Source organism: Vombatus ursinus, unplaced genomic scaffold, assembly GCF_900497805.2.
Source record: "Vombatus ursinus unplaced genomic scaffold, bare-nosed wombat genome assembly UNPS02014813.1, whole genome shotgun sequence".
Classification (NCBI taxonomy): Eukaryota; Metazoa; Chordata; class Mammalia; order Diprotodontia; family Vombatidae; genus Vombatus; species Vombatus ursinus.
The window spans coordinates 36,248,370-36,263,803 of NW_020954591.1; the positions used below are offsets into that span (position 1 = coordinate 36,248,370).

At 36.3% G+C, this 15,434-nt stretch overlaps 1 protein-coding gene across 1 annotated transcript; it reads right to left on the minus strand.

The window, feature by feature from the left end:
• Positions 1 to 12,123: 12,123 nt before the first annotated feature.
• On the minus strand, positions 12,124 to 13,047 carry LOC114022731 (olfactory receptor 150-like). Its single transcript, XM_027835119.1, has one exon. The coding sequence runs from the start codon at positions 12,940 to 12,942 to the stop codon at positions 12,124 to 12,126; it is 819 nt and encodes a 272-aa protein (XP_027690920.1). The 5' UTR covers positions 12,943 to 13,047.
• Between the last annotated feature and the right edge of the window lie 2,387 nt (positions 13,048 to 15,434).

The following is a 15,434-nucleotide window of genomic DNA, read 5'->3' on the forward strand; positions in this document are numbered from 1 at the left end:
AGTTAAAAAAAAACCTGGAGGTGCCATTAAATGACCAAATGGCTATTATAATGGTGCCCACCATAGCAACAGTGTCTCATTACAAGGGAAGCATCTACTTTGGAGAAAGAAGTCAATAGCTTAGCTGTTTGATGAGAGAGTGCCTAATGCAGAGATGAAGTTGAAATACCTAATAAGCAGTATTTTATAATTGTTGTATGACCTTATGACTCTTTAAATATTATCATCCCAACTGATTGCAGTCAGAGTTATGAACTGTTACTGAATCAATGTTGATACCATAAAGAGTGCTAATTATCACTGTGATTTTTCTCTCTGTATAGAATAAACAACCTTCCAATTTATGTCTAACTTATATCATACATTGAGTATCCTTTTTCCTTATGCTTTTTGAGGAATCTTTTAATCTTCTGAGTTAAAGCCATTGCTACAATTATTATCTTTCTTCAAGGATGGAGTTTAATGTGCCAATTAATTATGTGTAAAAAGGGAACTTAATTCCTTTACTTAGGGGAAGGTTCTTGGTCCAGAACTATATGACTGGGCTGAGGACAGTGAAGGGCAAATATCTTAGTCCTATATTCATAGCAGTGATGCTTCCATGATAAACATAACTATATAGAAAGTGAATCATTTGTTCATGAACTTGGTGTGAATTAAAATGACTTTTCCATATGGTTACATCTCCCATATTCCCAATTTATCATTTTATGATCATTAAGTAATGAATAAAAATATTTATTCAGATTGGATTATGTGCTCAACAAAGAACTAAGAGGGATTGAATAGAAATATGCAATCTGGTCTCTGTCCAAAAGAAGAGTAAAATCTATTAAAGAGATAAGGCTAATAAATAGTCAAGAAATAGCTGTGACATAACAAAATGCTACAAAATTATGTACTATTTTGAATGGTAAATTTTAGATGGTAAAAAGTGTAAGAAACTTAATGTAGGTGGGAGAATCCAAGGAATATTTCATGGAGAAGGTAGAATTTGATCTGTGCCTTGATGAGTAGCTAAAGTGTGGACATTCAGAAAGCAGAGGAGAAAGTAATCCTGGTGATAGGAACAGAATAAGCATTGGAAAGTAGGCATAAGCTGCTGCACATTATGGAAACTCAGAAATTAAGTAAAATGAAGTATGCTACTCAGGAGGAAGACCATTCCAGAGTATGTGTTGACATTTGAAAGGAGACCACTAGAATTAGGATTTTGAGAAAGAAACTACCTTACTGGCAGGCTGATGGTGTGGATCCCTCAAGTCAAAAAATCATTATGGTAGAGCAGTGTAATGGAATATTGTTGTATATGAGATGATGAAATGTATAGTGTCAGGAAAACCTGAAAAGACTTATGTGAACTGATGCAATATGAAGAGAGAAGAATCATTACACCAGTTTCCCATAATTTGTTCAGTCATTCACCAATTGACAAGACTTCCCTGATGAACCTGTCTATTTTTTTAACCAGTACCACATTGTTTTGATGATAACAACTCTGTAGAATAGTTTAAGATTTGGTATTCATAAGTTCCCTTCCTCCCCACTTTTAAATTTTGTAAGAAATTGATATTGAGGGACAGAGTTGAAGATGATGGGAAAAAAGGCAGGGACTCACCTGAGCTCTCCCAAATTCCCCTCCAAATACCTTCAAAATAATACCTCAACACAAATTCTGGAGTGAAATAATCTACAAAATGATGGGGGTGAAACAATTTTCCAGCCTGTGACAATTTAGAAGGTAATCAGGAAAGGTCTGTCACACCAGGGTGTGAGAGTAGAGTGTAGTGTAATGCAGGCTATACCAGTACAGACTGGACCCCAGCAAACCGGGAGCAGGCCTGGGGAATAACTGAATCAGCAGCTTCAGTAGCTTAAAGAGCTCAGCCCACAGGTGGTAAGGGACCCATAAACATACCTCTCCTTAGAAAAACTGAAAGCTTATCAACCCCCAAAACTAGCTCAGAAAACAACTGCACAAAACCCTGAAGCTTGGGAAGGTGCACCCTTTATCCTGGAAGCATAGCCCCACTTTAGCATAGAGCTAAAAGTCAAGAAATGGGCTGGAAAAATCAGTAAACAACAGAAAAAAATTCTGACTGTAGAAAGTCACTATGGTGACAGGGGAGATCACAACACAGAAGAAGACGACAAAGTCAAAACTGTTACATCGAAAGCCTTGACCTTTTGTTCTTTCAGATGAATTTTGCTATTCTTTTTTCTATCTTTATAAGACTTTTTTTGGTAGTTTAATTGGTTATGGAACTGAATAAGTAAGTAAATTTAGGTAGAATTGTCATTTTTATTATATTAGCTCAACCTATTCATGAACAATTGATATTTTACCAGTTATTTAGATATGACTTTATTTTTGTGAAAAATGTTTTGTAATTGTGTTTATAAAGTTCCTGGGTTTGTCTTAGAAGGTAGACTCCCAAATATTTGATATTGTCTACAGTTACTTTAAATGGAATTTCTTTATCTCTGGCTGCTGGGCTTTGATGGTAACAAAAGGAATGTTGATGATTTATATGGGCTTATTTTATATCCTGCCACTTTGTTAAAGTTGTTAATTATTTTTAAAATTTAATTAATTTACTTTTAGTTATCAACAGTCACTTCCATAAGATTTTGAGTTCTAAATTTTCTCCCCCTTCTTCCCCTCCCCCCTCCTTAAGATGGCATGCAATCTGATATAGGTTCTACATATAGATTCCTATCAAACATACTTTCACATTAGTCATGTTGTAAAGAAGAGTTAGAACCAACAGGAGGAACCACAAGAAAGAAGAAACAAAAAAAAAATCAAATAGTATGCTTTGATCTGCAGTCAGACTTCATAGTTCTTTTTCTGCATATGGATGGCATTTTCCATCATAAGTCTTTTGGAATTGTCTTAGATCCTTGCATTGCTGAGAAGAGCTAATCTATCAAAGTTAGTCATTGCACAATGTTGTTGTTACTGTGCACAACATTCTCCTGGTTCTGCTCACTTCAGCATCAGTCATGTAAATCTTTCCAGGTTTTTCTGAAGTCTACCTGCTCATTATTTCTTATAGCACGATAGTATTCTATTACATTCATATGCCACAACATGTTCAGCCATTCCCCAACTAATGGACATCACCTCAATTTCTAATTCTTGGCTACCACAAAAAGAGCTGCGATAAATATTTTTGTACATGTGGGTCCTTTCCCCATTTTTGTGATCTCTTTGATATATAGAACTAGAAGTGATATTGCTGGGTCAAGTGGTATGCATGAATGGTATGCCCTTTCGGCATAGTTCCAAATTGCTCTCCAGAATGATTGGATCAGTTCACAATTCCACCAACAATGCATTAGTGTCCCAGTTTTCCCACATCTCCAAAATTTATCACTTTCCTGGTTTTTTTTTTTTTATGTTAGCCAATCTGAATAGTGTAATGTGATAGTTTTTTCCCATTACATATAATGGTTATTGATGGTTTTAGATAGACACTCCTTATCATTTTAAGGAAAACTCCATTTGTTTCTGTACTGTCTAGTGGTTGTTTTTTTCTTTTTGGTGAGGCAATTGGGGTTAAGTGACTTGCCCAGGGTCACACAGCTAGTAAGTAACAAGTGTTTGAGGCTGGATTTGAACTCAGTTCCTCCTGACTCCAAGGCTGGAGCTCTATCTACTCTGCCACCTAGCTGCTGCATCTTGCTAGTGTTTTTAATAAGAATGGGAACTGCATTTTGTCAAAAGTTTTTTTCTGCATCTATGGAGATAATCATATGATTTCTTTTAGTTTTGTTATTGATATGGTCAATTATGTGGATAGTTTTACTAATATTGAACCGACCCTGAATTCCTGGTATATACTCCACATGTTCATAGTGTATTATCCTTGTGGTAAATTGCTGTAATCTCTTTGGTAATATTTTATTAAAATTTTCGCATCAATATTCATTAGTGAAATTGGTCTATAATTTTCTTCCTCTGTTTTGGCTCTTATTGGTTTAGGTATCAGCACCATATTTGTGTCATACAAGGAATTTGGTAGAATTTCTTCTCTGCCTATTTCCCCAAACAGTTTCTATATTATTGGAATGGATTGTTTTTTAAATGTTTGTCAGAATTCATTTGTGAAATCATCTGGCCCTGGAGATTTTTTTCTTAGTGTGTTCATTGATGGCTTGTTCAATTCCTTTTTTCTAAGATTGGGTTATTTAAGTATTTTATTTCCTCTTCTGTTATTCTGAGCAACTTATATTTTTGTTAATATTTATCCATTTCACTTAAATTGTCAGATTTATTGGCATACATTGGGCAAAATAATTCATAATTATTCCTTTAATTTCCTCTTTATTGGTGGCAAATTCACCCTTTCTGTTACTGGTAATTTGGTTTTCTTCTTTCTTTTTTTGAATCAAATTAACCAAAGATTTATTTAATTAGTTTTTCTTACACCCAGCTCACAGTTTTATTTATTAGTTCAACAGCTTTCTTTCAATTTTATTAATCTCCCCTTTGATTTCCAGAATTTCTAATTTGGTATTTAATTGGAGACTTTTAATTTGTTCCCCCCCCCAACTTTTTTAGTTGCAAGACCAACTCATTAATCTGCTCTTTCTTAGAGATATGAAATTTCTCCTAAGAACTGCTTTGGCTGCATCCCATATATTTTGGTATGTTGTCTCATTATTGCTGTTCTCTTTGATAAAATCTTTGATTGTTTCAATGATTTGTTGTTTGACTTCCTCATTCTTTAGGATTAAATTATTTAGTTTCCAATTAATTTTTAGTCTGTCTTTCCATGGCCCTTTATTACATGTAATTTTTATTGCATTATGATCTACAAAGCCTTTGTGCATTTGATGCTGAGGTTTTAATGCGCTAATACATTGTTAATTTTTGTGTAGGTGCCATGTACCACTGAGAAAAAAATATATTCCTGTCTACCCCTATTCAGTTTTCTGCAGAGGTCTATCATATCTAAGTTTTCTAAAATTCTATTTACCTCCTTAACTTTTTTCTTGTTTATTCTGTGGTCAGATTTATCTAATTCTGAGAGGGGAAAGGTTGATGACCCCCACTAGTATAGTTTTGTTGTCTGTTTCTTCCTCTAATTCACCTAACTTCCTCTCTAATGATTTGGATGTTATACCAGTTGGTGCATATATATTTAGTATTGATATTGCTTCATTGTCTATGGTACCTTTTAGGAAGATGTAGTTTCCTTCCTTATCTCTTTTAATTAGATCTATTTTTTGTTTTTGCTTTGTCTGAGATCAGGACTTCTACCCCCATTTTTTTTTTTGCTTTAACTAAAGTGTAATATATTCTACTCCTGCCTTTTACTTTTACTGTGTGTGTATTTTTCTGCTTCAAATGTGTTGTTACTTGTAAACAACACATTGTAGGATTCTGGTTTTTAATCCACTCTGCTATCCACTTCTGTTTTATGGGAGATTTCATCCCATTCACATTCATAGCTATGACTACTCACTGTGTATTTCCCATCACCCTATCTCCCCCCACCCCATTAATACTTTTCTCTCTCTTTTCACCGTATCACTCCTCACCGGTGTTTTGCTTCTAACCATTGCCTCCCTCAATATGCCCTCCATTCCTATCAGCACTCCTCCCTTTTCTTTCCCTTTTCCCCTCCTACTTCTGCCCTACCTTTTATCAGCCCCCCTTTCCTTTTTTTTTCTCCTTTCCCCTCCTACTTTTCTACAGGGTAAGATAAATTTCTATACTCAACTGAGTGTGTGTTATTCCCTCCTTGAATCAAATCTGATGAGAGTGTGGTTCAAACAATGCTGAACCCTTCCCTTCTTTCCCTCTACTGTAATAGGTCTTTTGTGCCTCTTCATGTGATATATTTTATCCCACTCTGCTTTCCCCTTTCTTCTTCTCCTAGTACTATTCTTTTTTTTACCCCTTAATTTTTTTATATCCTCACTTCAAAATCGACTTGTATCTACACACTCTGTCTATATATACTCCTTCTAACTGCCCTCATAGAAATACAATTCTCAAGAGTTACAAGTATTTTCCTGCATAGGTATATAAAGTTTAATCTTATTGAATAACATGTTTTTTTTTTTCTTTCCTGTTTACCTTTCTGTGCTTCTCTTGAGTCTTGTATTCGAAGATTGAATTTTCTGTTCAGCTCTGGTCTTTTCATTAGGAAAAATTTGAAAGTACCCTATTTCGTTGAATGTCTATTTTTTACCCCAAAAGATTATGCTCAATTTTGCTGGGTAGTTGATTTTTGATTGTAATCCAAGTTCCTTTGACTTCTGGAATATCATATTCTAAGCCCTCTGATCCTTCAATATAGAAGCTGCTAAGTCATGTATAATCCTGACTGTGGCTCCTTGATATTTGAATTATTTCTTTCTGGTTGCTTACAGTATTTTCTCCTTGACCTGATAATTCTGGAATTTGGCTACAATATTCCCTGGAGTTTCCATTTTGAGATCTCTTTCAAGAGATGATTGGTAGATTCTTTCAATGACTTTTACTCTCTGATTCTAGGTTATCTAGGATATCTAGATATCTATGATATCTAGCCCGCTCTCCAGGTTCTTTTCTTGAATGTGGCTTTCAGGTTGTCAAATAATTTTAAATTATCTTTCCTTGATCTATTTTTCAGGTCAGTTCTTTTTCCAATGAGGCATTTTACATTTTCTTCTATTTTTTCATCCTTTTGATTTTGTTTGAACGATTCTTGATGTCTCATAGAGTCATTAGTTTCCATTTGCCCAATTCTAGTTTTTAAGGAATTATTTTCTTCATTTAGCTTTTGTACCTTCTTTTCCATTTGGCCAATTCTACTTTTTAAGGAGTAGTTTTCTTCATTGGATTTCAACCCCCATCTCCAATTTGTCCAATTGTATTTTTTAAGGAATTATTTTCTTCACTCGATTTTTGTCCTTCCTTTCCAGGCTGTTGACTCTCTCTTGCATAACTCTCATTTCTTTTCCCAATTTTTCTTTTATATCTCTTATTTGATTTTTCAAATCTTTTTTGAACTCTCCCAAGAAGGCTTTTTGGGACTGGGACAAATTTATCTTCAATTTTGAGGCTTTACATGTAGGCATTTTTACATTGTTGTCCTCTTCTGAGTTTGTGTTTTGTTATTCCCTCTTTCCATAGTATCTTTCTATGGTTATGCTTTTTTCTTTCTTTTTTGGATCATTTTTAGTCCATTTTGTGACTTTTAAAGTTGAGCTTTACTCCTGTGGCACAAAGGATACTGTCTCAATCTTCTTGTGCTGGGGGTTAGGTTTTCTGTGCTGGGCTCTCAGATGCTGGTGGCTTGCCCACTGCACTAGGGTGGCCCAACCTAGTTGCACCTGTCTTTCTGGGGCTGGCATTTTGCCTTCTGTGCTGGGGCTGGAGGACTCATAGCTAGCCTGCTGTGCCACTGGCCTGCTGAGCCAGGACTGAGGGGGTCTCAGTAGCTCATCTGTGCTGTGGTTAAGAGCCTCTACTGGCTTGCTCAAACACCTTCTGCACTGGACTGCACTCTCCCTTTTACCCAAGTGAGACAGACCTTTCCCAAAGTCCTCCCAAGTTATCTTAAGCTGAAATGTTGTTTCACTCCATCTTTTTGTAGGTTCTATTCCTCTAGATCCTGTTTAGAAGCTTGATTCAACATTGTTTCTGAGGAAAACTGGGGAGAACTCAGGCAACTTCCTGGTTTCTCTATGCCATCTTGTTTTCACACCAAATCTTAACTTTTTTTTTCTTCAAGAAAGCAGGGTAATAGAAAATTAGAAATCTTTCTGTTTGTCTTGGGCAAAGTATAAGAGAAGCTGCTGGTGAGATTTAGATGGCATGTTAGAAATATGAAAAGCTCTAAACAGTGGGGTGATGGTTGTTCTTTGGAACCTAACATTTCCTCCTGTTTGAGGTGAAATTTCAATGAGGTAGTGAGGAGCATTACAGGTTTATAGCACCCATATCAGAACAAAACATTAGTGGGAACAAAGGATTCTGGATTTATATCTAAGATCCCATTGGAAATCATTACAGGAACACAAGGAACACATTTAAGAGCATAAGAAACTGGGTAGTCATGTCAATTATTGGCCATTGATCTCAAACCTTGGTGTTGGAGCTTAGATGTCAGAATCTTGCATAGATTATGTATGAGTAGAAGTCTCCTGTTGTCACTGATAAGGGCATTACTGAACAACAGGATCTAAAAAAAGAGACATTTTCACTACGTTGAAGAGTTCAAGGGGAATAGTGGCTGACACAGGAAATAGAAATCGTACAAGTGAATCAGAAGGGGGATGCCGAACAAGGGACATTTTGAACTGGAATCGCATGTGAACTGGAATTCACATACATAAATGAATCAATGAAATGATGATACACCAAAATAGTAATGTAAGCAGTGTTCATCCACTATTTTGGGAAGACATTTGATAGACAAAGGAGGAAAAGTATTGGCTACTTGAGACAGTATGAGAGATTTTTTTTCTCTTCTCTTTCTTTGGAGGTAGCATCATTCATCTTCCAAAGAAGTCATAAGTGGGAAAGTAAAGCATCTAAAACTATTGCTTAAGTCAGATAAATTAGTATTATCCCAGAAAATTTTCCCTTGGATGACCATGGGCTATTTGGATACCAGGAAACTAGGGAGTGACTACAAGCCCATGTAGGAACAGGTGGCTTTAACATTTTATGCTAAAAATATTCATATATCACATACATAACTGAACCACCATTCTTCCTACCCCCCAAAGAATAGAAAGTAAGACTGATCCATTCCCTTTCTTTGCAATTTGTCTTTTCTAATTTTAACTTGAATTTGTTTAAAATATGATCTAATTTGAAATGTAATAAAATTATTTGGAGATTTGTCTCTAAATAAAAAAGTTCCTCAGATATTATCTGGGCTGCCTCGATTCTACAGGGCAAACAGGTATTGGAAGTTGAAGCAGAAACTGAGGAAATTGAGATTAGAGGTGGCTTCTGCAATAGAAAGACATTGTGCTCAGTTGGTTCATGAGCCAACAACATTTATAGTATGGAATAAAATGAGAGTCGAAATTGAAGAATTATACTAAATGGTCAACACATACTGAGGTTCCTGTTTTTAGAACATTGAAAAATCCTAGAAATATTTGTGGACACTAACAATATATGAGGTTCTTAAATGATGTATTTGAATTCTTAACTTTTGCTAAGAAAAGTTTTTCCTTTTTTTGTAAAAATTGATTGTATTTATATTACTGGTTTGTCCATTATAATGGGACAGATGAAGGCAATCCGAAAAGAAAAAGCGTGGATATGGAATGTAATGACTGTACTTTAAAAAGATATACTTTTAAGAAATGATGAGCTCAATGATTTTAGAAAAACATGGAAAGAGTTACATGAACTAATGAAAAGCAAAAAGAGGAGAACCAAGAGAACATTATATATGGCAACAGCAATATTGTTTTAAGAAAGATTTTGAGTGACTAAGTTATTTTGTCTATTATAAATACCCAAATTAAATATAAAGGACATATGATGAAAAATGTTATCTGCATCCAGGGAAAGAACTGATAGATGTATGTGTAGAATATTTTTTCATATATATAGTGTACACATAAACATATATATGTGTGTATGTGTATATATTTATACATATATATACATACATACCTATTTTTGTCTGATTGTAACCATCTGTAGTGCAGGGAGGTAGGGTAGAAAAATTTATTGGATGATTTTGTTGTATATTTGAAAGGAATAGCAAGTTGTGCATAGTAGATTTGCAGTTTCATGTACAATTGTCTTTTTTATTGTACGTTATAAAAATGCTTGTTTTATTCCATAAATTAAAAAAAATTAAAAAAGATATACTTTGTATACTCAGTTCAATTATCAGAGAAATTTATATAAACATGATTGAAAACACTTTCTTCTGTTTGCAATTTGCTTTTTTCCCAGTAAAATTTCACTTTAATAGCTTCACAAATAACCATTTCTCTCTCTCTCTGTCTTTCTCTCTTTGTGTTTGTGGTTTTTTTAAACCACAGAGAAAGATGTTTTTCCCCACTAGGATGTGATTTATTAGTACTTTTTTTTCAACTGCAAACTTACCTGCTGGCCAGGCAAGTTCATTCAAATAACTATTGTATCATTATATTTCAAAATGTCATAGTTTTTAACATTTTTGTTATTGTATCTCTGAAGTGACATTATATATAAGACTAAAGTAATTTTGGTGCCCCATAGACTTGTTTTGTAGAAGGATCAGTAAGCTAACGTTTACACAAAGTACTTTACATATGTCATTGTTATTATCAAACTGTCAGAAATTACTGTAGTACCAGGCCGAATAGCCATCATGGGCATTCAATTATTGGAAATTTGATGAACTCTAATCCTCATAAGGCAAGGCATATTACCTAGATCAGTGATGTCAAAATGAAATAGTTCTGGAACCACTAATTCATACATAGGGATCCCTGTGGGCTATGTATTGACTTAGTATCAAATTATAATGTAATCTATGTTTTATTGTATTTTTATTTACTTTTTAAACTATTTCCCAACTGCATTTTAATCTGATTCCTGCCACATGGTAGTGTTGTAGGTCACATATGGCATGCTTCACATCTGTGGTCTCCATCTGCCCTTTGCTGCGATGGTATGCTATTTTGTATTTTGCCAAACTGTGTACATGTGATATTCTTCCTCCTCCTCATAACTCTGTTAACTACACAAGTAGACTACAAGGTCCTTAAGAGCTAGGGCTGGTTTGTTTGTGGTTTTTCTATCCTAGGATAATTCCTTATACCTATTAAGGATTTTATTTTATTTAGACTGAATTGAAAAGCAATTGAAAGAAATAAGGGGATCAAAAAGTCTGACCAGAAAAATGAACAAATAGAGACTTTAAACCTACATTAGAAATAAAACAACAAAAACAACAATAATAGCATTTACATTTCCCTTACTATGTGCCAGGCATTGCACTAAATGCTTCACAAATATTATTACGTTTGATCTTACAGCAACCCTGGGAGTTAGGTATTATTCTTATCCCCCTTTTATAGTTGAGAAAACTGAAGCAAAGAGATTAAGTGACTTACCAAGGTCACACATCTGGTAAGTGTGTGAGGCTGGATTTGAACTCAGATCTTCCTGACTCTAAGGCCAGCACTCTATTCACTATACCACCTGGCTGCCACAATGAATCATATATCTTGCCTAAGGGCACAGTTTAAAAAAAATAACGTGCCATGGGTAAATAAAAAGAGGGAGAGGGACTGGGTGAGGAAATTCCCTCTCTCAGTGCAGGTCAATATCTTCCAAGCAACTTAAAGAGTATTACCAAGAGCACTGACTAATTAAGTGACTTATCCAGAGTCACACAGTCAATATGGATCAAACGTGGAACTTGAATCCAGGTCTCTCTGGTTTCTAGAACAACCAACAGGCCAAAGAGAGAGACAAGACCTTGGTTAGCAGTGTTGTATAAGAGAAAGAACTAGCTCAAGAGCCAGGGCCTCAACAACTTCTTCTGTAAAATGAGGGGTTTGGATTTGGAGACAGGTTGATGGCATAGCAGAACAGTGCTCCTTGAGTCAGGAAAGTGAGTTCAAGCCAACCCAACACTTACAAGTTCTGTCACCTTTAGCAAGTCATAATCTCTGTGTACCTCAGTTGCTTTATTTATAAAATGGAGATATAATAATACCTCTCCCCAGAGTTGTTGTCTGAATAAAAAGAGATATTTGTAAAATTATTGTAAACTTTAAAGTGTTATCCTTTCCTGCCCTGTGTCTATCATACTCTTAAAAATCCAGAAAAGCAACTGATCTATATGAAAGGAAAATTGCAGACTGATGGGGTGGCTTCACAGCTCCCCTATTCTTTGATCCTAAAGGGCCAGTAGTTCACCTCTCTAATACGTGCTACTCTGCTATTCCTTGTTAATAGAGCTTCTAATTGTGATTCACCCACAAAAGTTTGCTTGCATAAGCAGGGAAACAAGAGGTTGGAGAGAGAGAGGGAGAAGGGTTGTGAGGAGGGGCCTGTGAGTAGATCCTGTCACTTGAAAAGGCAGTATGACCCATCCCTTTAAAAGGAAAATAGTATCATCAAAGCCTTTGAGCCCATCACCAATGACCTACTATTCATGAGAAGATCCTTTTCTGTAGAATTTTCTTGACTGCAACCTTGACATCTTTATTCCTGAGGCTGTAGATCAGGGGGTTCAACATGGGGATCACTATGGAATAAAACACAGAGGACACTTTCCCCTGGTCCATGGAGTTGGTAGAAGGCTGCAGATACATGAATGCAGTTGAGCCAAAGAATAGAGAAACAGCCATGATATGGGAGCTGCAAGTGCCGAAGGCTTTAGACCTGCCTGCAGTGGACTGGATGCGAAGGATGCTTAAGAGGATGAAAATATAAGAGCTAAGAATAATTAGGGTTGGGACAAAAAGGTTAAATGAACTAAAAGCCAGAAGCACTACTTCATTGATATAGGTGCTGGAGCAGGAGAGCTTCAAGAGGGGAAGAACATCACAAAAGAAATTATTGACAATATTATCTTTGCAAAAGTAAACTCTAAGCATGCAGCCTGTGTGAACTGTGGCACCAACCACAGCCATTGCACCCACTCCACCCACCAACCAGGAGCACAATTGATAGGACATGATGACATTATATAGTAGAGGGCTACAGATGGCAACATAGCGGTCATATGCCATCACTGCCAACATATGGCATTCAGAAATTATAAAAATGAGGAAAGAATAGAGCTGAGCCATGCAGTCAGGGTAAGAGATGATATTCTTCTCTGACACAAAGTTCACAAGCATTTTGGGGGTGATGACAGTGGAATGACAGAGATCAATGAAGGATAGACAATTGAGAAAATAGTACATGGGAGTGTGAAGGTGGGAACTGAGAACAATTAAGATGATCATTCCCAGGTTCCCTACCATGGTGACCACATAGATCCCTAGGAAAAGGAAGAAAAGTGGAACCTGGAGCTCTGGTCGGTCTGTTAAGCCTGCAATGATAAACTCAGTCACTGCAGAGTGATTTCCCTTCTCTGGATGGTGGATCTGTGGGATTGAAAAAGAAGTAGCACATTAGAGAGGATTTTTCCCCTTCCTCCCTCCCTCCCCACACAAAGGATGTTTACACAGAATGGGCAAGTCTAAATACTGGAATCCAGGACTGTTATGGTCCTGGGGGCTTTTCCTTATTCTACCCAAGGGATGAATATATTATTGATACAGACAGTTGAATCTGCTGACAACAATGAGAGGTCAGAGATGAAAGAAAGGATAACTTGCAGCTCTTTATTTGTCCACTCACTGGGGTCCTCATCTATCTAGCTATTGTTCATGTTTCTGAAAGTCTACACAGCAACAACCTTTGCTGGACATTAAAGGCACCTGGTCTCCATCCAGATGGGAGCCATGACTTCAGCCACTTTTTCAGAGAAAAGAAGACATTCAATGAAAACACAAGAGCCTTCTTTATTGAAGCAGTTATCCAGTGGGGGTATTGAAGCTTCTCTGGATATTTCTCTCTTCCCCATAGATGCATTTCCAGCTCTATGCTACTCAGGATTAGCAATGGACCAATAAAGATAAGGAAGTGAGATTTAACCAAGGACTCGGCTTCAATAATGGTGAGTTAGGTAGAAATGATCAGGGCAGTTGAATTAAGGTACTCACCCTCCACTGCTGGATCTTCATTGAAAGAGTCTTTGGAACAAGTAGCAGTAAAGTCAGGAATGAATATCTTCATAGACCCTTCTGCTTCCTTTTGTTCTGTTGAAATACAAGCATGGTCTTTAATTTTTTAGCTGCCCTAGGAGTTCCAAGAGATGAAAATTTTTTTATTACTTTAACTCAATGGTTCTCTCTAACTTTAGGATAGAAAATATCATCTCTCAATCTCATTGCAACTGCTGGTTGATGGGATATTACAGATTTATTATTAATGGATAGTTTCCAGGGACCTTATTAGAAACTCACAGAGTTTGCCCAAGGTCTTACCTCATCAGGGATCCAGGCTCTTCTGGGAATAAATTGTTGTTTTCCACCATGTTCCATAGTCACCCTTCCTCCTACCACCCAAGAGCTCACCCCTAACCAGGGAGCTTTATTAGCTCCTTGGCTATTTAGTCAGTTTCCTCATGGAGTAGTCTTTTTCTCATACTCTCTTAAGTTCTGGAGGTGAGAATCAAACAGATCAGATGCTCAGATACCAGACTAAGTTCATAACTAGATGGTTTCCAGAAGTATAACATTTCTGTAGATTTTGAAATGAAAGTTTTTTGAAAATCCTAATTTTATTTTTTGGGGAAAAATGAAACTGAAGAAAATGAAAACATTTTCTATACTATTTTGTTTAAGCTCTTTTACAACTTTAAAGTCTGTGTTAATTTCAATAAATAAACCATTCATTTATACTTTCATCTGCTCACAAAGTATCTTTGATTCCATTGGTATAAGGAGCTCTAAGTAGGACAACACCCTTTATCTTACAGTACAGAACTTGTTCTGCCATCTTCCCAACTGGACGTCTAGTTCCTGACCCTGTTCTTCACTAAATGGAGAGAGCCCACTGTACAGAAGAAGCTTTAAACCTCAACCTCTCATTTTCTTGCTATGCTATAGAGCAGAAGTCCCAAATATAAAACTGCAACACTTCCCAGTGCATAGGAGCTAGCTTAAAATGTAATTGGGAAATATTTCACGAAATTACTAAAAATATAATAGAACATAATAATGTTACCATATTGTTTTCTAAGTCAATATGCAGCCCAGAGGGATCCTTTTGTATAGTTTAGTGGTCCTTTTTTAGGTTTGAATTTGATGCCACTGCTATAGAGGTCTACCACTCTTGACATGACTCCTCCCAACTGACCTCCATCTCTCACCTTGGGTCCATGCTGATTGATGTCAGCTCACTACATCTAGCTGACTCCCAATATCAGACAGTTCCATTTGCCTACCATGCCACTATGCCCATGAACAATCCCCTAAACCCTGCTTTCTACAATTTATTCTGGGAACAGAAATCAAATCAGTGTTACCATTGCTTCTGTAAAGGGTGGATCATTTGAGCCTCTGACTTCACTCACCATCTCTGTTATTTCTCCAGACAAAAATTCCCCTCCCTGGCCACTACTTCCCCATAGGTATTGTATTCCTGATTTGAATGTAACTCCTTTGAGGCTTAGGACTATTACTCTTTCATATCCGTATTTCTAGTACTTGGCACAGTGCCTAGTACATAACTATTACTTAATAAATCCTTTTTATTCATTCTAATCTTATAGAATTTCTGGATACACTGAGAGCTTAAGTAATTTGCCCAGAAATACAAGCCCAATATATGTTGGAGTAAAACTTGAACCTATGATTCCAGACCCTGAGACCAGCTCTCTATCCATTATATCATGCTGTCAGTTGTG

Excerpts from the sequence above, each read along its gene's own strand:
- LOC114022731 (XM_027835119.1), bottom strand. The coding sequence starts at position 12,942 with ATGGTAGGGAACCTGGGAATGATCATCTTAATTGTTCTCAGTTCCCAC.